This window comes from Gnatocerus cornutus, chromosome 9, assembly GCF_029298725.1.
Source record: "Gnatocerus cornutus isolate USDA-ARS CGAHR chromosome 9, icGnaCorn1.1, whole genome shotgun sequence".
Lineage (NCBI taxonomy): Eukaryota > Metazoa > Arthropoda > Insecta > Coleoptera > Tenebrionidae > Gnatocerus > Gnatocerus cornutus.
Window position 1 is genome coordinate 2,538,925 of NC_142241.1, and position 27,076 is coordinate 2,566,000.

The following is a 27,076-nucleotide window of genomic DNA, read 5'->3' on the forward strand; positions in this document are numbered from 1 at the left end:
TACTAGTTTATTCTCGCACGCCAACGTCTTATTCTAACACCCAAAATACGTCATTCGGGTACTTGAATAGATTTATTCTAGAAGCAAATTAGAAAAAAAAAATATTCATCACAAGAAATACAGGAAATATTACGCGAATATCATTTAACACCTTTAGGTGGTCATCAAGGTGTTAACAGAACCTTTAATAGATTAAAATCAAATAACAGTTAAAATCAAAATGCCAATGCAAGTATCAACAACATCAGTAATAAAAGCATTTGAAAAAGTAAACTTAGATATTTCTGGACCATTCCCAATTACCGACAATAACAATAAATACATTTTAACAATCGTGGACGACTTAACCAAATTTGTTATAAGTGCACCAATACCGAATCAGGAAAGTACAACAGTTGCAAAAAGTTTTGTTGAAAATGTAATATGTCAGCACGGAATACCCGATTCCAAATTAAGCGATCAAGGAACGAATTTCATGTCTACTTTATTCAAAGATATTTGTAAATTATTGTCAATTAAAAAGTTACATGGAACTAGTTATCATCCACAAACCCAAGGAAGCGTAGAAAGATCACATCGAACATTAAACGAGTATTTGCGAAATTTTGTCAACAAAGACAGTGACAACTGGGATAATTTTCTTCCTTATGCCACCTTTACATACAATTCTACTCCTCATTCAGCTACAAAATTTACACCTTTTGAATTAGTCTATGGCAGACTACCCAAATTACCTACCTCAATAAAAAAATCCCCAGAAGTATCCTATAACTTAGACGATTACGCCAATGAACTTAAATCTAAATTACAGCATTGTCATCAAGCAGCTCGAGAGAATTTACTTAACGCCAAAAAAAAAGCCAAAATTTATTACGACAAAACTTCTAAAACTGAAAATTTTAGTGTGGGCGATTTGGTTCTGTTAGAGGATGAAAGTGTTCCTGTTAGTAAATGTAAAAAGCTCCAACCAATTTACAAAGGCCCATATGAAATTGTTTCCGTCGACTCTGATGTCAATTGTACCATTTTAGTAAACAGAAAACACCAAAAAGTCCATTTCAATCGTTTAAAGAAATATAATTTACCAGAAAACGACGTATAATTATTTTTGTTTCTCTTTCTTACGATTTTTTTTTCACACATCCGAATTGATCCTCGTTTCAACTATTTTCATTTTAAATTACGAGTGTTTTACTATCATCACGTATCAAATTAATAAATTAAATACATTATTCTATTTTGGATGTTATGTCCCACGAATATGTATGTATGTACCACATTATATATTGTATAATGTCTGAATTAATTTCATATGTATATATATATTTTTTTTAGCATAGTTTCTATCATATATTATTTGTATTAATTATGATTTAATTGTTTTTTTTATCTCACAAAATATTCTTTTGTTAATGTCGTATTTCAATTTTTGTATATTTTATATTAGTTATTACTACTATTAGATTGAGACTTTATGCATTGTTTTATGTTATATAATTTCTTATTCCTTTTGTTTCACTTTTGTAAAAATTTTGCGACTAGCCGCAAAATTTTAATTCAAGGGGGGAGGTGTTGTAATTAATTCCAGCCACCCTCATTCACATATGTTCAATTAGTCACATCTCATAACTCTCCCTTAAGACGGAGTGGGGGTGCGACTATTCCGACCACGCATTTTTCTTAGATTTTAGATTTAGTTCTTAAGAGGTACTGATCCGGACTCCAACCCGGAATGTAAATATTAGCAATAAACCACAATTTAAGGAATCTCGCTTTTTCACTAGTTAATCCCCGTAAGCACGACAGAGAAACACAACGGCACACAACAATTCCTTGCTGGTGACGTGTCAACGAAAAGGATGGTCAAAACAAAACAACCAACTTAGCGAATTTTTTATTGTTATTAGTCTAATTAGATAATTAGGTGGGTACTCAAAACATATAACATCCAGAGTGTCTCAGAACTAGCGAAGATGAGTTAATTTGCTAAAAACAAATTAATTAATGCAATATAAAATTAAACAATCAAATACGTTTCTTTTTATAACAAAAACGATGTTGCTAAGTATCTAACAATGTATGGTACATTTGAATATTGATTCATAAAATATTTGTGATTGGTTAGCGTTACATTGCTCTAATGTAAAATCTAAGGAGCTATTTCAATTTCATTTGCTTAATGCAATAATTAGGCAGAACCTGAGGTTATCGAGTCGTTCAGAAATTCTGAGACACCTACATAGTATATGCATTGATTTTCTCAAAATTATTTGTATTTATTTACCTTATAAATAAAAAGTAAATTTAGTTAAAATAAAAATCCAAAGTCCATGCAAAATTGAAATTTCAAAGGTGTTTGAGGGGTTGAGATTGCCACCCTCTGACGGGTGGTGGGAGTATTTGCGATATGGGGGATTACTAAGTGATTTATTTGTAATTTTTCCATGTCAAATTCAAAAGGCTACATTGCGGATTTTTCAAAATAATCGGAGGTGGTGTTTGAGGGGTTGAGATTGCCACCCTCTGACGGGTGGTGGGCGTATATGCGATATGGGGGATTACTAAGTGATTTATTTGTAATTTTTCCATGTCAAATTCAAAAGGCTACATTGCGGATTTTTCAAAATAATCGGAGGTGGTGTTTGAGGGGTTGAGATTGCCACCCTCAGACGGGTGGTGGGCGTATATGCAATATGGGGGATTACTAAGTGATTTATTTGTAATTTTTCGATGTCGTATTTATGAAGCTACATTACTATTGAAGGTTGAAATGAATAATAATTTTCTAGTTAGGTTAAGGGTTGAGTTTTACCACTTTGTTCTCATGTAGAAGGAGAATTTTGATTGAAGATGGGGCAGAAGGTCATTACGGTGTCATTTGGTCAAAAATTGTGTGAAAAAAAGACGACGATCGGTGGAAATTCGCATGTGAAAAGTGCGACCGGCATGCATGCGTCATTTGAGGCGAAGTACTGCGGCGTTTAATTTATGAAAATGAATCCGATAAAATGACGCTAACTTCAACGACGTTCCTAATTGTACCTTTATCGTGATGTTTATCTTCATTTACGGTTTTTTTCTATGATGCTAATAAGCCACAACGTATCAAGCAATTACCAGAAAAATATTTTCGTCCGGACAATCTCGTACTTTATTACCTGTCATTGTGTAAAGATTAATTAATACCAAACCAGAAATCTTTACCTAGTCAGTACTGTAGTGTCCCACTTCAAATTTAAATTTCAAACTTTTCGCGCCACAACGACAGCAGGAATTTTTGCGTTAAGAAGTTGGTGGACTTGGTAGTTCACCGCCGCCACAGCGGAGGAGGCGGGCGACGCCGGAGGCATTCATTCTTGGTACGACTTTGGTAGTTACCAAGGTGCTGTGTTATCGAGTGCGTTTCGCCAAATTTTTCCAAGTGTTAATTTTAATTCCTATTTTGTTTTAATTTTTCATTTTGTGTTTTGTTAATTTGTAGTTTGTCAAAATCTTGTAAATAATTTTTTTTTAAACCCATTGGCTTTGACGGGCGTGTAGTGACTCTTTTAGGGCTTCTTGTAGAAGCGCTTGTGTGTTGTCATCTTTTGGTATGTAATAATTTTTGTCATTTGTTGTCTTAAGAAGGAAGTTTCTCCGGATTCATGTAAAGTAGCTATTTTCTGTACAATTCTAAAGTAACGCGTTTTTCCGATGACGTAAGCGTCTGGATTCAATCAGTGTTCGCCCACCGTCCGATAAGACACGTGCAGAAGCAGTTTAGATTCGTGGAAACCCGATACTTTTGGGAACTTGAATTTTATTCGATTCTGTTCAAGGAATTTTTACTGTTGAGTTCGAAGGATTAAAAATAGAATAGGATTTTAAAGAAATTGTGAAATACATCTGTTCAATTTCATGTAAATATTATAATCAATTCATGCCTTGTATTGAAACTAAGGAAAATAGAGATTCGAAAATAAACAAGCAAAACGACAACACGTTTTTGAATCTTTTTGAATAAATACGACTACAAATTGGTCAATTCGAAGCCGGATAGCGATACCAAATACGTTTAGTCATCGTCTGTGCATTGTGTCCCAAAATCTGAAAGCGGAATCCACATCGAGACGTTTGGCAGTGAACTTCCTGCAAGGTATCCAGCTCCATCATCAAACCAGACCAGAGACAGACGAATACAGAAAGCTATCGAAGATAAGTCACAAGTTTAGACAAGGTCAGCCCTATCCTTTATTCCTACCCATTCCTGGTCCATATTGCCTGTTCCTAGTTTTGTTTAACCAATAAGGAAATGGCTCCCAAAAGATCGGAACATAAATTAGCTTTGGCAAAAGTAAACTCATTAAATAGGCAAATGCGAGATTGTTTTGATTTTATTGAATCTTTAGATAAAGAAACTCTTAATTTAAAAAACAGAACAGAGCTCCAAGTAAGAGTTACTCAGTTAAAACCATTGCTAACTGAATTCCATAATAACTGTTCAATTTTGGAATCGTTAGATCAGTCGTTGACAGATGAGCAAATTAAATCGTTTTCTGATTCATATTTTGAAATTTTAACAGCAGCGGAATCACTACTTACTAGCCAAAATGAAGGTAAATCTGCAACAAACAGTGAACATAAAAATCATGTCAAAGTTAATTTGCCAGTGCTCAAACTGCAAAGTTTTAACGGTGATTACTGCAGTTGGCTTGAATTTCAGGATTCTTTTACCGAAATGGTACACAACAACAGAAGTCTAACCAATTTCGAAAAAATTCAATACTTAAAAATATCTTTAACAGGAAACGCTGCTTCTCTTGTTCAAAATGTCAGTATGACTTCTGACAACTATGAAAAGATTTGGAATTCTTTAACAAAACGGTTTCAAAACATTAGTTTGTTGTCACACAGCCACATAAGCGCGATTTTAAATATTACGCCAATGAAAACAGAGTCATATACTCAATTAAGGCACATTCAAGACAGTTTAAATAAAAACATGCGTGCTCTAAAAAAATTGGGAGTTCCAATAGAAACATGGGGAGTAATCATTAATCATATAATTTTTGAAAAATTTGAAGAAAACACCAAACGTGCTTTTAGTAAAATTCATATTTCAGATCAATTACCAACACTTGATGATTTAGATGAATTTTTAACACATCAGTGCACACTTTTGGAAAAAATTGATAAAACTTCAACTCCTAATAAAACTGATTCCAAAATTAATTATGCTGCACCAAATCAGAGATTAGTAAAACCATTCTTTAGAAAAACGATGAGTAACACAGCATTTAATTCAAGTCCCTTAAAATGTGAGTTTTGCAACAATAATAATCATACATTAAACAAATGTTTTAAATTTATTAAGCTCACTTTTGAAGACAAACTGAATTTTGTAAAAAAACTACCTAAACTTTGCGAAAATTGTTTAAGGTCTAATCATGTCGTGGCTAATTGTAAGTCTACCTCTAGATGCAACCAATGCAACCAACTGCATCACAGTTTACTACATCCTGAGATCCCATCCACAAACGCTGACAGTATTGTTAATCATTCTAATTCAAAATCTACGTTAAATCAAGTACTGTTATCAACAGCTATGGTCAAAGTCAAGATGCCTTCAGGTGAATGGTGTTCTGTTCGGTGTCTTCTTGATCCAGGTTCTCAAAGTAATCTTATGTCTGAAAACTTGTGTCGCAAATTAAATATAAAAACAACAAATGTTAAACTAGGCATTGGAGGTATTAACAATTCTTTTTCTGAAATTAAGCAAAGAACTACGGTTCAAATTTACTCCGAAGTCAGCGATTATTCATCTAGCTTGTCTTGCTATGTTATTCCCAAAGTCACTGAGAGTCTTCCACTCACATCATTTAACTCAGAAATGCTCAATATTCCTACTGAACTACAACTAGCAGATACAAATTTCAGCAATTCAGGTCCAATAGATTTATTGCTAGGAGTATGTGAATATTATAAAATATTGGAAGGTCAAATGATCAAGCTGAGTGTTTCTAATGAGACATTTTTAATCAAAACAAAATTGGGATGGATTGTAGCAGGAAAAATTCCAGGACTTAAAGCATCAACAATGAATTCAAATCACACAATTATTGCTTGTCATTCTGTAGATCATTTTCTAGAATTAGACAATGACGTTAAAAAGTTCTGGAGTTTAGATGAACCACAAATTTTATCATCAAAACTTACCCCAGAAGAACAAAATTGTGAAAATCATTTTGAATTAAATACATATCGCAATGAAGAAGGTCGATTTGTGGTATCTTTACCTTTTAAAGAAAATCCTGAATCTCTTGGTGATTCTAAAACTGTTGCATTAAAACGTTTCTTAAATCTTGAAAAAAGGCTTGATAACAATCCATCATTGAAACAAGAATACTCTAATTTTATTCATGAATATACTGAACTAAATCATATGAGTCAAATTAATCCTTCTGAAATTGAAAACGCGAAACATTATTTTTTACCTCATCATCCAGTCATAAGATCAGACAGTTTAACGACAAAACTGCGAGTCGTTTTTAACGCGTCTACGAAAACAAGTACCGAGTTATCTTTAAACGATATTTTGATGGTTGGACCAACTCTTCAAAACGATTTATTTACTAATCTTATCAACTTTAGGCAACATCAGATTGTTTTGGCCGCTGACATTATGAAAATGTATAGGCAAGTATTAGTTAAACCAACCGATCAGTTATATCAACTTATTTTTTGGAGAGATGATCCTTCTGAAGAACTCAAAATATTTAAACTCAATACGGTAACTTATGGAACAAGTTCAGCTCCATATTTGGCCACTAAATGTTTGATGCGATTAGCAGAATTATATAAAGATCAGTACCCAAAGACTTGCAAAATCATTTCTCAATGTTTCTATGTTGATGATCTTTTAACAGGTGGAAAAAACGTTGATGAAGTTAATCAGATACGCAAAGAACTTGATATAATTTTAAACTCAGCTGGTTTTGAATTGAGGAAATATATTTCGAATAATGACGAGATAGTCCGCGACATTAACACAAAGCAGGTTAATTTTGATATTCTGACATTAAGCAATCATGATAATGCAAAAACTTTAGGAGTTATATGGAATGCTAAAGAGGATACATTTCAATTTGCAGTGAAGAGTTCATTAACTCAAACACCTACTAAACGAAACATACTTTCAACAGTATGTCAAATATTTGATCCATTGGGACTGTTAGGTCCAATCATCTTGGTGGCGAAACTAATCATTCAGGAGCTTTGGCAACTGAAGTTATCTTGGGATGACAAAGTCCCTCAATCGATTGCTGACGCCTGGCTCAATTTTGAGAAAAATCTAACTCACTTAAATTTAATTAAAATTCCTAGATGTGCAACAAAAACAGATCCAGTGCAAATTCAACTTCATGCTTTTGCTGACGCCAGTGAAAAGGCTTATGGTGCAGTTATATATCTTAGATGCATTGATTCAAGCAATAACGTTTCTATTCATTTACTGTGTGCAAAATCGCGAGTAGCACCTTTGAAGAAAAAATCGTTACCATGCTTAGAACTGTGTGCAGCACTTTTAGCAGCACAATTAATGCATAAAATAATCAACAAAAGTTCTATCAAAGTTGATTCAGTATTTTACTGGTCAGATTCTATCATAACTCTTCAATGGATAAATTCTCCATCGTATTACCGAACCACTTTCGTAGCAAACAGAGTGGCATCTATTCAAGATATTTCTTCACCATCAAACTGGAAACATGTCGAATCCATAAACAACCCAGCCGACCTCATAAGTCGCGGTTGTACTCCAGACAACTTATTAAATTGCACTTTATGGTTTAATGGTCCTTCGTTCTTAAAACAAAATATGAAACATTGGCCTAATTTATTGTTTCCTGTAAAAAATGAAACTTTGCCAGAAACAAAAAAGGCCTATTTACATCTTAACACTGATGTTACTAAAAAAGACAAAATTGAATCACATGAATACTTCAATTTGTATTCTTCATTTAACAAATTAAAACGCATTACAGCGTATTTGCTACGATTTAAATCAAATGCGAGCAAAAATTTGAGAAACAGACAATTTGGAAATCTTACCACTTCTGAGTTACAAGAGGCACTCACATGTATTTTAAAATTATCACAAATAGAATCATTTCCATCAGAAATAACAAATTTAAAAAAAGGAAAAACATTGAAGTCAACTAGTAAAATTCTTAATTTGAATCCTTTTCTAGATGAATCCGGGATTCTTAGAGTAGGAGGAAGACTTCATCATTCAAATTACCCATTTAACAAAAAACACCCAATCATACTTCATCCTAAACATAAACTGACTTTTATCATTATTAATCATTTCCATAAATTTTCATTGCATTCAGGTCCACAAAATTTGCTCTCACTAGTAAGAGATGAATTTTGGCCAGTGAACGGAAAAAGTCTTTGCAAACGTATAGTTCATAATTGCGTGACTTGTGTAAAAAATAGGAATTTGCCCATACTTCCAATTATACTTCCAATTATTATGCAGGCCCATTTAATATAAAAGACCGGCAACTTCGAAACGCAAAGATTGTCAAATGTTACATTGCTGTTTTTATTTGTTTTGCTACTAAAGCTATGCATGTTGAGATTGTTAGCAATTTAACATCTGAATGTTTTATTGCTTGTTTACGCAGATTTATTGGAAGACGAGGAAAACCGTACAAGATTCATTCTGATAACGGTACTAATTTTCAAGGTGCTGCTGCTAATTTAAAAGAACTATTTAATTTACTCAAAAACAAGTCAACGCAAACCGTTATACAAAAAGAATTAAATAATAATAATATTCAATGGGAATTTATTCCCCCACGAGCTCCTCACTTTGGTGGACTTTGGGAAGCGGGAGTTAAATCAGTAAAATTTCATTTAAAAAGAATTCTTAGCAATGCTTGCCTTACTTTTGAGCAATTCTACACAGTTTTAATTCAAATTGAGGCAATTTTAAACTCAAGACCACTTTCGCCTTTGTCCGATAGTCCATTAGACTTAGAAGCGTTAACACCTGGTCATTTTCTTATTGGGAAATCCTTACATTCAATTCCCGACCCTGATCTACTAATTGATCTAAACGAGAAGAGACTTAATACGTATCAACGAATGCAACAATTAGTTCAGCATTTTTGGAATAGATGGCAAAAAGAATATATATCTGAACTTCAAACTCGCAGCAAATGGAAGCAGAACCATGCAATTTTACTGCAAGAAGGATCACTTGTAGTTCTTCGTGATACTGCTATGCCTCAGTGTTGGAAATTAGGTCGTATTACGAAAGTACACCCAGGACATGATGGTTGTATTCGTGTGGTGACCATAAGACTGTCAACAGGAGAGGTGATGCGACCAGTATCTCGTATCTGTGTAATCCCAAGTGATATCTAGTGTATTCATTGTTAAAATTCTTATATTTCATTATGTATTAATTTTGAAGCGCATAGCCCTTCAAGGGGGGGAATATGTTCAATTTCATGTAAATATTATAATCAATTCATGCCTTGTATTGAAACTAAGGAAAATAGAGATTCGAAAATAAACAAGCAAAACGACAACACGTTTTTGAATCTTTTTGAATAAATACGACTACAACATCAAATTAACTGGGAATGTCTTTTTGAATCGCTCTATGTCATTCGTGAGCAAAAACGAGTACATTTTTCCTAAAGTCCACGACTTTCTCTTCCATTGTATTTTATTGAAACTGAAACTGAAAATTTATATGTTTATGTATTTTATGTATGTCCCTTGTTTTCGTAGCTGCTCTGTACTTGTCCGAACCCAATGCTCCTTTCCAGATTTTCTTCGTCACAAAAGACTCAACATAACAAACAGCCTCTCGCGTTAATATTAGTAGATTTTTCAGAGTGTGATCAATTCAAAATTAAACTTTGATTTTGACTTTCGAAAACCCTCCAGTGCTGGAAGCTTGTTACGTGGGACTCGCGGGGTAGTCAGGGTTCACCTAACTAGCGGGTCTTCCGCGGGTGAGATGTTGGTTACTCTTAATCTGGCTATAATTTGTTAGTACTCTCGATAAGGCACCGCCTGTACTATGCTTGCGGAATAGGAAGGATTATTTTCGGGTCTTCCGAAAACCTAATCCCGTCCTGTTTCTGTGTGTCGCCTTTGAAAATAATTAACTTTTATTATTAATGTTTATTGATAAATTGTTTGTATATGTTTACTTGGTAAATTGTGTGTTGTTTTTCATTGTTATATTGTTTTCAATAATTTTTGTAGTTTGATCACACTCACAACAGAGCGAATGGGAGATTTTTGTAGTTCTTTTGATGTAATTCACTTTCCGTTAATTTGTTTATTGCATTTTTGTACCGAAACGTTTCTTTGTAAAGTGACTTCTTTTGACATTAAAGATTATTAAGAATTTTGTAACATGATCAGTTCGTCTGTTCAAATGCTTGTAATTCTTGAACAATTAGCTGTAAAATTTAAATCAAAACCATTCAAACTTTTAAAGTCTGAATAAAACAAGTTAAACCACATTTGGTCTGGTGTATTTTATTGCTTTGTGTTGGTACGCTCTTCCCCAAAAGACGATGCACTGCTTTGTATCCAACGAACATCCGCCTTCACAACACAACGTAGGTCCTAGCCGTTTCAGACGATCACGATTTTCGGCCATTTTATTTATTTTAAATTTCGCGGTTCTTGAGTTTGGCGGTTCATTTGAATTTTGGCGGAATTGGGTTACAGATCATTACAGTACTGTCAATGTTACAATGGATCACAAACCAAAACACCAAAGAATCAAACATCCCAAAGACACCGCCAGCACTTTATCTCAAATATGTTTTATGTGAGTACACTAAACTTGCCAACATCACATTTCAATTATTTAATTTAGCTACGCCATCAAGTTGTTGAAAAAAGGGTGTCACACTCCTTTTACAGAAGACGATTTATACGAAGTTCCCAAAAACCTGAGATCACAAAAACTAGAAAATATGTACGAAATCTCCTTGGAGGACAACAGTGCTTTTCGCAAAACATTTCTAAAATGTTTTGGACTTTGTTTTTTTAGTCTTGGACTGATGAAACTACTAGCCGATACAATTTTCATGTAAGGAATCAAATCGCTTTGAGCGTTTAATACGACCGATTTTACAGTATCAGCGAACCTCATCTTTTAGAAAAAGTGTTGTATTATTTGAAAAGAGATTACTTTACTGCGGGGTTTTATCTGGTGGTAATGACACTTTTCAAGTTCTTAAACAGTGTTTTTACACAGAATTACTCTCTTTACATGGAAGGTTTCTGCTTCAAGGTGCGCACAAGACTGTGCTCTTTACTATACACGAAAATATTGACATCGAATCTGACCCACACAGACACGTTATTTGGAACTGTTGTCAGCCTCTTTGCTAAAAACGCCATCGTCATCGATAACTTCATGAAAACTGCGAACGAGTTGTGGATAACATTCGTAAAACTAACTGTAGTTTCGTACTTTCTCTACTTGCGAATTGGGCCCACAGTTTTAGTCGTTACATGTATAATTTTAGTGGTACTACCAGTGCATGGTAAGCTTTGAAATATTTCAGAATTGCTCAACCTCCAATGTTGCAGGTTTGATTGGAGAAAACATCATGTTTTTTAAAAAAGAAATGTTTGGGGAAACCGCGCAACGACTCTCTTTCCTGGCGAAGAAAAACCGGTCCAAAACTTTGGAAGCTAGAAGGTGTAATTGTGTCAAAGTGTTAAATCAAATTAACTGTCAATTTGCAGTCAAGAAGTTCTTCTACTTGAAAGCGTTCGGTTTTACCATTGGGCATTTAACAATGAGGGCGATATTGTATGTGTCAATTTTAGCTCATCTTCACGTGGGAAGTGAGGCGTTGCTTTACCTTCTTTTTTACATTTCTATGTTGTCGGAAAGTCTGAGCACGAAGCTTCCACAAGCAGTTTATTCAACATCGGAGTTCCTTGCAACGCTTAGAAAGTATGAAGAAGTTTTTGAAGAAGTAGGATTGCTCCAAACCTCTCGAACTGACTTGATGGAGCCGTGGGTCTTTGATTCTACCATTCGCCAGAATATCTTGTTTGGCCAACAGTTTGATGAGGGTCGTTACAAAAAAGTCTTAGAACTATGTGAACTATCGGAAGACGTGGACAGCTTGGAGAATCGTGACCTGGCGATGGTTGATGGTAACTCGAGTTGTAGCTTGAAGTATAAAATCCATTTTGCTAGAGCTACATACACACAAAAGGGCGAGGATTTCTGGACTGCAAGTTTGGACAAGTCGCGAGTTTCTTTTAAAGATAACGAAGATAAAGACGACAAGTTGTTAGACGTAGAAGACTTTTCCAGCAAGTTCAGGCTCCAATCTTACAAGAAGTACTTTCTTCTGACGGGTGGTCTTGCCACGTTTATGATAGTTTTCACCTCTTTTGTAATGCTACAAGTTGAAGATAGTTACATGAATAATTTACTGACTTTTGAGTATGTATGCTACGAGTGTAAACTTTGAACTTACGATTTGTTTAAGGACGAACATGACAAGTACCAAAAGCCCGAAACTAAGAATTTGGTACCAAACATATGGAATCATGAATCTGCTCTTTGGAGCGACTTTCTTGGTAAAAAGCTTCGTCGTCTTTAACTTCGCCAAGAGGTGTTCGATGAAATTGCACAAAACTTTGATTAACAACATTTCGATGGAGTTTTGTCAAAACAACACCATTAGAAGCCTCATTAACCGATTTTCTAAAGACCTCAGTGCAGTTGATGAGGTGATACCCTTTTTGTTTGGTGATCTACTTCAGGTAACAAAACTGATTGGAATACAACACTCTACTTCTGTTTTCCAATAGATCTTACTTCAAATTTTTGAAATCGTTGTTGCGATAGTTTACATAAACGTGTTGTTTTTGATTCCAACGTTTGTCCTCTTTGTTGTGTTGTTCATACTTCGTCAGTGGTTTCTCGAAAGCCTAAGAAATTTCAAAACTCTTGAAGCATCAAGTAATGGTAAGTTTGTCTGACTTCCTAAAACTGAGTTATATTTTCAGGTGTTAGTCCTATAATTGGATACATCAGTGCAACTATGAACGGTTTAACAACAATTGGTTCTTTTAACATGAATAACAAACTCAAGGAAGAATTTCATGAACATTTAATAAACCAACACACTTCTGCGTCTTACACTCTTCACTGCATGTTAAAAGCGTTTGGTTTCCTACAAGACTTAGTTGTTACACTTTACACTGTAATAATTGTAGTTTATTTTATTTGTACTAATCGTAAGTAGCGAAATTTTAAAAATATCGCATAAGATTGTTTTTTCAGAAAATGAAAGTGTTACCATTATACAAATAACTCTCTTAGCGTGGTGGTTGAAATTAGGATTCCACAAATGGACTGAATTGGATATTCAAATGATCTCGTTCGAGCGACTGTTGAAGTATGAAAAATGTCCTGAAAATGATGATGGAATTCGATTGCAAATTTCGAAGAGATCGACAAGAACAAGTTTTGATAACAAATGTTTTGTTGGGGATGGAACTAGTAGAAATGAAGACAAGGACGAAACATTGATAGATCTGTAATGATAACTAATAAGTTAATATGTAACATTACAGTGTTTTTCTTTTGGTTTTCCTCTTTTGTCAAAAGCATTTCACCTTTTCTCAAAAGTGTTTCCCCTCGGCAAAAAATAGAGTGCTGGTTTTCAAACACATTCCTCATTTGTCAAAACAGTTTCACGTTTTGTCAATTGAAAGTCACGACTGATTTATTTCTTGAAATGGATCGTGAAATACGACGAAGCACAAAAATTTCAAACGAAAAGCGTGCATTAATTATTAGAGGCATTAACAGCGGTCGGACGGCAACGAGTATAGGACAACAATTCAATGTATTAGCAAACACTGTCGAAAAATTTTCGCAACATACCAGAAAACCAACGAGGTGGCGAAGAGAAGTGGTGGGCACCGTCCAAGAAAATTAACCGAACAACAAAAACAAGAAATTTGTGACTGGATGGATGACGATTCTTCGTTAACTCTTCAATAGATAAAAAAAAACTATTAAAATAGGTTCCCGAGTTGCAAATAAGTCTATCAACTATAAACAAGGCTACTAAAGAATTTCATTTTTCTGTTAAGAGAATTTCGAGGGTTCCAGATAGACGAAATACACCAGAAACCATTGAAGCTCGATTTGAATATGCAATACAATACAATAGAATAATGGTTGAACGAGAAAAAGTGTTTTTCATCGATGAATATGGAATTCAAGTACACTCAAGACGGTCGCACCAAAAACTGTCGAGCAAACAAAGTAAAAGCACAATTACGGGGTCGAAATTACTCTATTGCTGCCGCAATGTCTGTAAATTCCTTGTATTTATTTACAGTTCAAGACAGGCCATACAACATTAAACATTTTGAAGAATTTTTGATAAACTTGATCAATCATTTACAACAAGACAATGTTAGAGGCGCTCATTTGGTGATGGACAACGTGAGATTTCACAGGACTGAAGAAATCCAACAATTAATAAGAAATCATGGTCATTTTCTAATATTCTTACCCCCCATACGTCCCTTTTTAAACCCTATAGAAGAGTTGTTCAACCAGTGGAAAAATACTATTAAAATAAGTCAACCAATAAATGAAGGTGACTTGTATGCTAAAATACATACTACTTCTGAGGCAGTAACACAGCAGCATTGCCAAATTACGTTAGGCACATGGAAACCTATTTAGGAGACTGCCTTAACAGGAATGAGTAAACTATAAAATGTTACTTCTGGACCAGGGCATTTGGCGTGTTAAAAAACAGGACAGAATCCTACAAATTTAGCTGTTTTCTCAAAAGTCAACAACCAAAAAAAGGCAAAAAAAAACCTCTCAAAAAGCATTAATTTTTATCCACCCCAAAAGTACCCAAATATCAGTAGACCACCAAAAATTGGGCACACGAAAAAACCGTTAAAATCTCCCAAAATCATGCAAAATCATCTCAAGAGCACTCTGAAAAACTTTCCAAATCCGTTGTTTTTAGACATTCCAAATGGCTTTGTATTTCTGGACCAGACCAGTTGGCGCATGCAAAAAAAAGTAAAAACATTACCAAATCAAAGAGGTATATTTGGCGCCTTACAAAACAAGGCAGGATCCTAAAAAATTATGTTTTCCCAAAAGTTAACAACCGAAAAAGACATAAAATCCTTCAAAAATCATAGTTTTTAATGTGAGCAAAAAATACTCTAAAGTTTCTTTTCTTGTAAATCAATAGCCCATCAGAAATTGGACATATGAGAAAACTGTTGTAAATCATCCAAAATCAAACCTAATTATGTTAAAAGCACCCAAAAAAAACCTTACCAGAATTCCTTGTTTTGAGTCACCCCAAAATGTATTTACTTCTAGACCAATACATTGGCGCATGCGAAAAATTCACCGGTCGGAATGGCGACTGGTAAAAATATTAGACAAATAAGAGCTCTTGTTTTTAAATACCTCAAAATAGATGAACCAAGTATTACGCTTCCCATCTACGATTATGCACATTGTTAATATTAGTTAATAAAAATCTGCCATCTAGCAGAGAAAAAGAGAATAAAGTCTTCCTGTCTGCGACTCACAGATCGTTAAACCTAGCTTAATTGTCTATGCTGTGACTAAACATAAGGCCCTTTAAAATTTTTTGGAATTTTTTGATTCGTTTTGAAATTCAGGCGAAGCCCTCATGAGCGTCCACATAGTGGACTAGTGCGTAGCATGCGGAGCGAATTTTTTATTTTACAACTAGAAATTTTTATTTTAGAATATATTCTATCGCTATGAAATAGTAGATTACATACCGAGGTGGGAAGTTCATGATTCCTCTCGAGAGAAAAAGTTTGTCACCGAGGCGTCAGCCGAGGTGGACAATTTCTCGAGAGATAGGAATCGAACTTCTACCGAGGTTTGTATACTATTTTATTCACAATCATTTAAAAAAAATAATATAGAAAGTTAAAAGTCCAATATTGTTAAACGTTTATTTGCTTCCAAAAACTGTTACCAAATTACTTCTGTCCATGCTCTACATTGGAAATGACTCATCTGCTGGAGTGGATATATCTAGACAACCACTTTTTCACACGCGCACGCATCAAGAGTTCAATTTGGTCGGTTCAACCTCCTACCAAAGTCGCTACTGTCAACTCATGAAGTTTTAGGTTAGGAATTTTTGATTTCAATACAACTTTATTATTATAAATATCTTGAATAGTAAGATGAACAATATATTTAATCAACGAAACTTAAAACTAACAAGTTAAATTATATTAGAGGGAACACTGTTAATGTTGAATGTGAACGAAGTGTGATCATAACCTGCAACATACAGTGTCAGACCTTGTTTCCGTTGTTCACTTGAAAAGTTAAAACTCCTGCAGATCGCGGGTTGTTTCTCCTCTTAAAATGTTCACATTCCTCTCAGTTTTTGTAAAATTCACCGGAAAATGTACTAGTTTTAAACGGTTTAGAAGCTTCAACATCCATTTCACACACTTTTTGAAATCAACTTCGACGCCAAATGAAAAGATAGAAATGTCAAATTCAGTAATGCGGCCTGCTTCATTTATAAAAATCTAGATATCTGGCATTTGGAGGTCGGGAAATGGTCACTTCCCAGCGAGTTGGGAAGTGAATTACCGTAGTAACAGCTCACTTTCCACCTTACGAAAAGTTAGAAAATGAACAATTGTTGACTGATTGTGAATAAAAGATTTTGCGCTTTTTATCAAGATTTGAACACGCAACAAATGAGCGCACATGTTTAAAGTGCGACGCTTAAACTTCTGGGCTAACACGGTTCTGTTTTATCAGCACGCCTATAATGGATTTTATACAAACGGTTTCGGATTGAATGTATTACGTTTATGCTAATTTTCTTATTAATTAAAAAAATTGAATTTAGGTTGTTTTTGTTATATCACAATTAAATTTTGTTACAATATAGGTAGTATAGTATAAAAAGTTAGAGACAAAATTTTAAACCACGGCCATTTAAACATTCACATTTCATGTGCATCAAAAGTTCAGTCTGCTCTGGATTGCCACTTTCCAGCCATTTCAAAATTTCGCTTACACTTTCGGAAAGATTCTTTCAAATCCGCCAAAGTTTTACAGCATTCCTTCACAAACATCTTTATGCTGTCTCAAGATTTCAACAAACATCCACAACTATTTTGAGAATTGATGTGAATTCAAATTGGAGCAAACGAAATAAGAATATTTCTGTATATTTGGCGTGACACTTTTAATTATGTATTATTATAATAAGTGAAATAACTGATAAATAAAATAATTGACTAGTTCTTTGAAATTTGTCAGATTAGTGACATCTGATAACTCTAACCTTAAAAATGGCATGGTGGAACTAAAACGTTGGTTTCACAGTCGAAAAGTTACTAAAGTCACGTGAGTTAGTTCCGTATAATGAAAATACATACATATATCTACATATTACATGCATGTTTCATAATGTCATAGTTACTAATCAACAAACGACAGGGTTCTTGCCTAGTTACTTACTACTATGGGAGTAGAAAAAATTAATTATTATTACACCAAAGTAACGACACGAACGAAAAATTAGTTTGTTTGCTTTATAATTATATAATTTGTTTTTGTAACACAACTACTAACTAAAATTGATTTTCTTATTTTGTGATATTAAAAAGGTACAGATTTTCTTATCTTACTTTGTTGTAATTAAGAGAATTGTTTATATTTAGTTATAATTTTCATTGAACATATAAATAATAATAGTTTGGTTTTTTTTCAACTTATTTTCTTACCATATCAAATATTATGTACCAACTAACATAAAGTCGTAAGTCCCGGTTTAATGAAATATTAAAAAATACTCAAGTAGAAATGTATAATTTAATCAAAGATTAAGGGCAAAAAAATGAGATTATTTTCCATTACAATTTACAGATTCTCAAACTACCTTAAAATCAGCGAAATGCACATAAAATAAAACAGGGTACATAACTAACAGAGAGAATGATTTTAACATTCATAGCTATCCTCTACAATTGTTTCTATGTTTGGTTCATCTTGCAGTGTTTTTTTCTCAAAATTTTCTAAATACCTGATGCTAACTTTACGATCATCAGAGAGATGAAGACCAATTAAAATTTTCTTTAAACCCTTTCTTTCATTTCCTTCAAGTTCAAATGCTTCATAGTATTTTTTCCGTAGACACTGTTTTAGGGCCTTCTTTGCAGAATCTTGTTTATGCCGCTTTAGTTCAATTATAATTACTGCACATTTTGAAATAATAATTAAATCAAGCTCGGGTGAGCAATCCAACTTCCCACAACTAGAAATTAACATCCAAAGGTCACAGTGAAAGTGAAAATGAGCTTTTGGTAATTCTCGGTCGGTATACAAATTTTCCACAGATTTTTTAAACGCAACATATTTCATAGGTTCATGCTTCTCTCCACTTCCTAAAGACTTTAATGCATTCACAAATGACTCTTGTTGTTCTACAGTAAACAGGTTAGTTTTGAATTTTACCAAAGCCTCCTGAAGTTTGTCTGTAAATACTTGTTTCAATTCTAGATTCGGAATTTGTAATGTCCAATTCCCACCATTCTTGTCAACAACGTTAAAGTACCCACATTGTGTGAGAAACTGAAGAGCTAAGTCTACCTGCACTAGTTCGATACAATTCAAAATTGATTCACGTAATGATTTCAGATTATAAATATCGTTCAACTCTATAGTTTTTGCTATGATGGAAATTTTCTCATTGTCTCTAACGGCAGGAAACACCTTCTCCCGCATTTTTTCGAATTTAAATAGTTGGCAGATATATTTGGTTCCAACCGATTCAATCCAATAACTTTTTCGAACGAGATTCGGTAAATAATTGGTAATAGACACAGGATTAGAAATAGTTGTATCTTTGTCTCCCACTACAGTGTAATTGTTGTACCAAAGAGTAATTTCATCAAGAGCTTTTTCTCTTTGACTTCCTTCTTTGACACAGTTGTTAACTAAAGCGTTTACTTCTTCTCTGGTAAATCCAAAGAATTTATAATAATCATAATCCTTGTCCAAGAATGTTCTACGTTGCACATTGTTAGCTCCTAATGAAAGCATACCGCCTGATGCAGTGACAGAAAAAATTATTACTCGTTGAACAAATTGTGCCGATATTACGATATCTCATCTTTACATAAAAGACGCATTAGTTCTCGTATGAAAAACATAATCTGTCGGTCTGATGAGTTTTCACTAAATAACATATTCATAAAAGGTGCGTCGAACTCGTCAATCAATATAATAATTTTCTTATGGGTTTGTTTTGTTTGATAGTGGACCGACAAAACCTCGATCAAATATTTAAAAGCCCTTTTTATGTATGATTGTGCTGTGTTACGATCTATTGCCTCTTTCCAATGATCATCATCATCGGCATATTTCAAATAGCGCAAGAAACGTTCAATATCCAGTCTTCCCATATTGTTACTTGACCAGCTGAATTTTTCACCATCTTCGTGAATTAAACATGTTTTATATTTTCTAAACAGCTTCATTATCATATTTCTAAGACTCTCCAAAAAGTCGCTATATGACCTTACTGATAATTGTGCAAAATCAAGAAAAATTACTGGATGCTGTCCGCAATGCTTGCGAAAAAATCTTTTACTTCCACAACCATGATTCTCTATGCATTCTTCAGTGCATTTGTAAATTCTGAGATCCTGGAAAAGTTTATATTTCTCCAACTTTTGTTGTTCACTGCTGACAATTTCAAAAAACTTCTCCAGCATTTTGCAAGCCATAGTCTTGCCAAATCTGGGCGGTGCAGTGAGAAGTATTCTATGTGCATCCTTCATAACGCATTTAATAAACATAGACTTGTCCACAAAAGTCGATGTCCAACGAAGAACTTCAAAAACCAAGTCAGGATCCTGAAAAGACATAACAAATTGTAATTTCCATGAATTCCTATTTGAACATAAAACAAATTGTACATTTGTTCGAAGCAAGTTACTTACGTCTTCACTTTCATTTGAGCCTCCGGAAGTGTCCAAAGATGTTACATCATCCAGTAAATTTAATCCAAGTAATTCCTATAACAAAAGTGTAATACCATGTTACCGTGTGATACAATAATATGTCTGGTCTTACTTGGTCTGAATAGACAGGTTTACTTTCGACTTTTTTGCGCTTTGATGAGGATGAGGAGCCCTCCATCAGATCTACCTGAAAAAAATTTTATATTCAACGAATTTTTTTATCTGTAATCTGTATGAGTAAAAAAATATTAACAAAGTTCCGTTCAAAATGATTTAAAAAGATTCAAAATAATTTTTTTACAATAAATAAAAAAATGACCAATACTAAAGAGAACAAAATTGTAGCAGAATATTATACACCATTAAAAACAAGACAACCATCTGAACTCCAACAATTTCAATGAAGTAACTCAAATGAGAAATCGTAATTTTGCCATTGAATATCTCAATTCGACTGTAAATAAAAAACTAACAAAGACAGAATTTTGCAAATCTAAAAATATTTCTAGAAATTCCCTAAATATGGGACTAAATTCAGTTGGAATTAAGATTGCATGTAAAACGAGAACAAATGAGAACAAACGGGAACAATCCGGGACAAAAGAGAACAAATCGGAACAATTGGGAACAAAAGAGAGAAAAAATAAAATAAAAAATAAAAAAATATTCGATAATGTAGAACATAAAGCAGGTAGTCGTAAAAATATAAGTTTAGATAAAGAAGCACATAAATTAATTAGTAAATCTTTAGAAACTTTTCAATCATAAATGGACAAACTAGTTTCATACATTCCCAACGATGAGAAAGAAAAATGGAAAAAAGATTTAAAACCTATTATTACTGAAATAGACAGATTAGAAGATGGAGCAAAAATAGTCGGTTTCAAACAAGAAGTAGTAGATAAATATATTGCAAGAGCTAACAGCTAATTTATTCCTTGAACAATTAATTATGACAGACTGTGAACTAGAATCCGCTAATAATAAAATCGATGAATTGGAATATAAATTAGACAACTACAATAATTATGATCCTAAGAAATTAGCAGAATTAAGAAACAAAACAGTAGTAATACCATCAAACATCGATGATGTAAAGAAAAGAACTCTCAAAATATTTGAAAGACATACTAAAAATATGAGAGCAATAAATGAAAAAACTCAAAAATTGTAAATTAAATGGAAAGTACTGTATTCAAGAATTTAAATACATTCAATGAAGAATATCCAAAATTCAGAAAAAAGTTTTCAAGTCTTATTCAACAAGTTAATAAATTAAAAATTATTATTTTTATTCTTGCGTTTATTATCGTAATTGTTATTATTGTTTTCTTAATTTATTACTTCAACGCTAATAAAAAATAGTTCAACAGTGTCCATGAACGTACCTATGATGATACTAATACGTGTCCATAAGCTAATGTATCTGTAGAATTAGGTAAAAGATATCTTTTATCATCTTTCCAACTTAGAGACTTTTTCTTTACTTCTTCAGTAAAAATATCATGTTTATGACTCCTAATCACTCTCTGTCTATGGAAGTATTCAGTTTGATTGAATAAGCAATTTTTGTAATCTTCAAAACTTATTTCTTTCTTCAATACTGCTTTCTTGATACCTTTTAATTTTTTTGAAACACACGTTTCAGTTCTGTAACTGTACATTTTTGACCTTAAACCTATGTATTCTAATATCTTAATACCATTCAATTCATCTTTGAATTTCCCTATTACTTTCTTATTTTTATCAGAATATAATGGATGGTCCTTTGGATAATCAGATGTATCAAAATAGTCGGGTTTGTTTTTCATAAATTCATAGAAATCAGCCATTTTAATCTCATATATGAAACTGTCGGTATCTCCATAAAGAAGTTTTATTTTTTCATTAAATTCTTTTTTAATTACATTGTAATGGAAGTTATACATTAATAATTTCGATAAATCTAATACGGCTTGCCCAATGTAAATTGGTTTATTAAACAATACTTTGGTTTTATAATAGGGAGAATGCAAAAAATGTAACCTATATGTTTTTGTACCAAATTTTGTAGAATATTGTTCAAATAACGCAGTGGTGCAAAAATTTTTGAAAAATACATGACGGTTTTGCCAAAATTGGCTAAAGAAATTTAAATATTCAGGCGGGAGCTGAAACACTTTTTCATTGGTTTGACGTCACATCTCAGCTACGCGCTCCGCCTACTGATGGAATTCCGTATGCAGAACATTTGTTTAACACCAGCGTTGTAATTTATGGTTGTTTTTGCAAAAGAATTTATACACAATGGAAACGGGATTTCAAAAAGCCGACACACAAAATTTGAGACACGTAGATGTGCAAATGATATGGGATTTTTTATCAAGAAATCCTAACTTTGCGGTGAAAGTGTCGCGGTAACTACATCTTTCTTTAACTTGATATGTCACTTTACAATGAATGGTTGGATTTTTATTATCCAAGAGAAATACAATTATAATTATTATGTTGATGTTTCTTATTCAACCGGTATACTTTCACACGTTTATTCACATTTTTGCTTTGCATCATTCTCGGTCGGCGGGCGCATTTATCGCATTTACCACATTTAACGATAATTTCTACGAATACACAATCAGATTTATTATTTCTTTCTCTCTCTTAACATCTTTGTAGAAAAAATATGGTTTTTACATTTTGATCTATTCTGATTTGATTGAATTTTATTTATGTACCTACGATATAATAACTGTCTATTATTTTCTATATTCGGAAATAATTATTATGAAGAATACGCTCTCCGTATTCGCAAGAAAATTTATAATTCAATAATTTCGTAGAAATTAAATAGGTGGTTTACTGTATTGGATTTTTTATAATCAGACCAAATTAATAACAATAACTGATCCAAAGCTTTTGTTGTTTTTTTAATTTTTAATTTCTATACAGGGTCCGGCAACACTTGTGTCCACCCCCAAAATCGTCTTTAATTTTAAAGATAAAATTTTGAAAATTTGCATACGCTCATAGTTGACAAAGCTCTAGAAGCTGTCGCAAAAATTTGTTTTTTATCACGGTTTGGTTGGCGTCGCGACGCTTAAGAAGTATAATTTTTAGGGATTTTTCAGTTTTTGCGGAAATATTCGCGAATTCAATCTAATGCAAATTGTGTTTAAAATTTGCGAAAAAAACGTTGTTATATCAAGTTAGTTTTCAAAATTATGACAGTGCAGCGGCAAACTACGTTTACACCAAAATTTCACAAGTCACTTCATTCTCTTTTATAAAGGTTAATTTTGATTTACACGGGCATGTTGCACTTTATGGACACCGGAAATCGTTAATTAACATCGACAAAGCGACAATTTCACCAAGTAAGACTTTTGTTATTACTATATACAGGTGGCCCATCTAAGACTTTCGGGCTCAATATCTTTGTCATTTATGAACGGATTTTTCTAAAATTTAAAATATAATTTCTTGAATAGGTAAGGATGATGTGACATTACCAGCGTCATCCTTGTCTTAAAAATGTTAATTTTACTTGTCTTATTTTAAATTTTAATTAGTTAAGATTTATGTCATTTTATAAAACATCAATAATTATCCGAGTGTGCCAAAACTCAACCGTCTAGCTAGTCAAGTTGCCGAGAAAAAGAGAAAAAGACACATTTCCAAAAGATGCAAAATCATAGTCGGCTATGAAAAAAATAATTTCCCACGCCCAATTTTGGACATCCCTGCGTTCGGTCTGTCAATAATCGCTGACGTCAGTGACGTTCTTGACATTTGTAATATTTCTCATTTGAGGTTATGTTTACTTTTGAGCATGATGATGAAAATCATTGATTTAAACTTGCGCAGAACGATTTATCTCGATCTTTTGAAATTGGAAACTAATCACAATGCATCAGGCAACGTTTTGGTGCAAAAAATGCGTAGGCACAAGGAAATGTGAGTAAAAAAACTTGTTGAAAGTTGGTTATCACCAGAAAAATGATTGCAGATTGGTTTGCTATGAGGTGCAACTAGAATTCACGACTTCTTTAGAAATGTCACTGGTTTATTGGAAATGGAAATTCAGTGACACGTATGCAGTGAAGCGATTTGACTCATTTATGATTGCATTTACGTTAAAACAGTTATTTCAATTATGATGGAGACAGAATTAACTGATTTCATCCTTTTTCGACAAACTTCTTTACTGCGCCTATAAAATGTAGGGTACTAGATACTTTTAACATTTTTCTTTTGTTTAATCATGTCATTAATCCAAAGTAGATTAAGCTCGAAGCTCCAATATGTGAACTGCCGTAGTCAAGAAGTCAAAATTGGTTCACAATACGTATGAAATCTAGGACGTAGTGCTGCTATCGAAAAATGCTGGTGCAGTCGGTATAGTTGGTATGCAAAAGTAACGAAGAATGCTGTATCGTTGAGTGGCTTAGAACCTACAAGAGTAACGGCAAAGACAAGCTTACCCACGTCAAAACGGAGTTTTGTGGTATTTAGTGGCTATGCGACTAATAAATTCGTATGTTTCAATTATGATTTGTAGAAACAAAGTCGAATCGACAAATGTAGGCACAATTCTGCACACTTTCAAGACCGCCATGCTAAAAGGTGTTATCATGAAAGTTTTTTCAAGTCCAAATTGGTCGTACAGTACCATTAATATTTGAATAGGAAACCAACTAATGATACCAAGACGTATAAGTAATATGGAAATCAGATACATGTACTTACCGACAACTAAGCGGTTTTGGATCACCAAAAACGCATAATAGTGAGTTACATTTTCTAAGGTCATTGCAAATTGTAGGAACACTGTTTACATCTGATATTTCAGATTCGTGTTTTTGAACTGAATATGGTGCATGATGTTGCGAGTTGTATTTGTTGCTTCAACAAACCTTGCGAACTACCTAACGATCTAGGACCACTATACCCCTTCTATTATCATATGAAAAATGTGCTTGCACGGTATCAAGACAATTTCTCACTAAGAAAGAATAACGAGTCAAAGAAGTAGTGCAAGAAAAAAATGAAACAAAATGACAATGAACATCATTTATAACTGCGTTCTAATGAAAATTGCACACATGATATTTCTAACAAAGTATCGTCGGTCGACTCTTTCAATGGGATAATTCTTTAAACAACCAATTAATAATTTGGACGAGTGAAAAAAGACGAACAAGACTGAAAGCAACACACTGAAAATGATACTTCAACACGGACTGTTACTTTCAATATTGAACCTGTTTTTTCTCAATGAACCGCCAAAAGATGCAAACATGTAAAGGACTCTTATTGACACCCTATCGTACCCTGCTGCAAGCATTAAGAACGATTGCAGAACGTTCTGGACGGTGTTGTTGACCACCATGAACGACTATGCCACTTGGATTCTTCTAACATGGGTGGATATGTTTGACGGACAGTAACCAAGCTGCTAAAAGTGCAAAACCCTGCTTGTTGATGAATTCGATGAAGAGTCGCCGCAACATTACATGGTAAGTGTTCAGCGAAGGAAAATGACTAGTATCATCGAAGCAATTGTTCCAGTTGAAAGCGACAAGCGATTTGCTCGGACCAAGGGGCCTCAAATTCATTCTTCGCCATCACAGAACATATCCAAAAACTTATGCTGCCCCTAATTGTTTGTGTCCATTTCGTTACAAGAAAGTTCAAGAAATGAGTTGCTAGTAAAAAAAAGCCAAATCTCATCGCATCGCCAACAAGCAAAATGACAGTGACCAAACGCTTACAATATTCCAGCATTATTTGCACTTGTTATAAATGTTCAAAGTACAGACACATGTTGTAACAGTGTAAATATCTGATACATTTGTAAATTTTTGTACATTCGTTCATTACTATTGTAGAAAATATGGTGTTACATTGCCATAATTGTCACTGGTATAGTTTATTCACTGTTAAAACTTTGTACCTTACAATAAAATACCTTGTAACAAATTATTTGTTAATCAAAGTAAAGTAGTTTCCTGAAAAAGGACGAAATCTTGTGATCATCTAATTCTGTCTTCATCATAAATGATATTACTGTTTTAACGCAAATGCAATCATAAATGAGTCAAATCGCTTCACTGCATACGTGTCACTGAATTTCCATTTCCAAAAAACCTGTGACAGTGCTAAAGAAGTCGTAAATACTAGTTGCACCTCATAACGAACCATTCTGCAATCATTTTTCTGGTGACGACCAACTTTCAACAAGTTTTTCGCTCACATTTCCTTGTGCCTATGAAATTTTTGCACCAAAACGCTGTCTGATGCATTGTGATTAGTTTTCAATTTCAAAAGATCGGGATAAATCGTTATGCGCAAGTTTAAATGAATGATATTCATCATCATGCTTAAAAGTAAACATAACCTCAAACGAGAAATATCACAAATGTCGAGAAACGATGCTCGGTTCAATGCATTGTGATTAGTTACTAAAAGATCGAGATAAAAAATCGTGAATGTGCATGTTTAAATCAATAGTCCTCATCATAATGCTCAAAAATAAACATAACCTCAAATGAATGTCACAAATGTCATGAATGTCACGGATTCATCAACAAGTCAGGGATGTCCAAACTCTAAACTCGCTGTAGAAGTCAATTGTTTCATAGCCGACTATCAGTTAGTATCTTTTGGAAATGTTGAAGTCCTTTTTTGTCTTTTTCTCGGCAACTTGACTTGCTAGACGGTTGATTTTTGGCACACGCGTATAATTATTGCTGTTTTATAAAATGACATAACTTTTAACTAATTAAAATTTAAAATAAGACAAGTAAAATTAACATTTTTAAGACAAGGATGACGCTGGTAATGTCACATCATCCTTACCTATTCAAGAAATTATATTTTAAATTTTAAAAAAATCCGTTCATAAATAACAAAGATATTGAGCCCGAAAGTCTTAGATGGGCCACCCTGTATAGGTTTCACCAAATAATTTAAAAAAAACAATAAGGATTTTATTGGGTGTTCGTAATTTTAA

General features: G+C 33.4%; 3 protein-coding genes and 1 long non-coding RNA gene across 6 annotated transcripts; 3 read left to right on the forward strand and 1 right to left on the reverse strand.

Moving 5' to 3' along the window:
• Nucleotides 1–10,280: 10,280 nt before the first annotated feature.
• Nucleotides 10,281–11,581, forward strand: LOC148167760 (ATP-binding cassette sub-family C member 4-like). Its single transcript, XM_088045238.1, has 3 exons — nt 10,281–10,846; nt 10,895–11,110; nt 11,158–11,581. The coding sequence occupies exons 1-3, from the start codon at nt 10,587–10,589 to the stop codon at nt 11,579–11,581; spliced, it is 900 nt and encodes a 299-aa protein (XP_087901364.1). The 5' UTR covers nt 10,281–10,586.
• Nucleotides 11,582–11,644: 63 nt separating this feature from the next.
• Nucleotides 11,645–13,626, forward strand: LOC148167761 (putative multidrug resistance-associated protein lethal(2)03659). Its single transcript, XM_088045237.1, has 6 exons — nt 11,645–11,728; nt 11,776–12,490; nt 12,537–12,813; nt 12,862–13,012; nt 13,060–13,290; nt 13,337–13,626. The coding sequence occupies exons 2-6, from the start codon at nt 11,829–11,831 to the stop codon at nt 13,594–13,596; spliced, it is 1,581 nt and encodes a 526-aa protein (XP_087901363.1). The 5' UTR covers nt 11,645–11,728; nt 11,776–11,828; the 3' UTR covers nt 13,597–13,626.
• A 4,292-nt stretch (nt 13,627–17,918) lies between these two features.
• LOC148167762 (uncharacterized) lies at nt 17,919–20,279 on the reverse strand. The gene is made up of 2 exons (XM_088045635.1): nt 20,198–20,279; nt 17,919–20,139 (listed from the first exon to the last, which is right to left on the reverse strand). Exons 1-2 carry the CDS (start codon nt 20,261–20,263, stop codon nt 19,219–19,221), a joined length of 987 nt encoding a protein of 328 aa, XP_087901761.1. The 5' UTR covers nt 20,264–20,279; the 3' UTR covers nt 17,919–19,218.
• Nucleotides 20,280–24,272: 3,993 nt separating this feature from the next.
• Nucleotides 24,273–25,789, forward strand: LOC148167763 (uncharacterized). 3 transcript variants are annotated; one of them, XR_015770806.1, is made up of 3 exons: nt 24,273–24,850; nt 24,914–25,580; nt 25,633–25,789. It is a non-coding gene; the product is annotated as an uncharacterized LOC148167763 (long non-coding RNA). The 3 variants fall into 3 exon arrangements; XR_015770805.1 differs by having other exon boundaries at nt 24,273–24,568; nt 24,623–24,850; nt 24,914–25,789; XR_015770804.1 differs by having other exon boundaries at nt 24,914–25,789.
• Nucleotides 25,790–27,076: the final 1,287 nt, after the last annotated feature.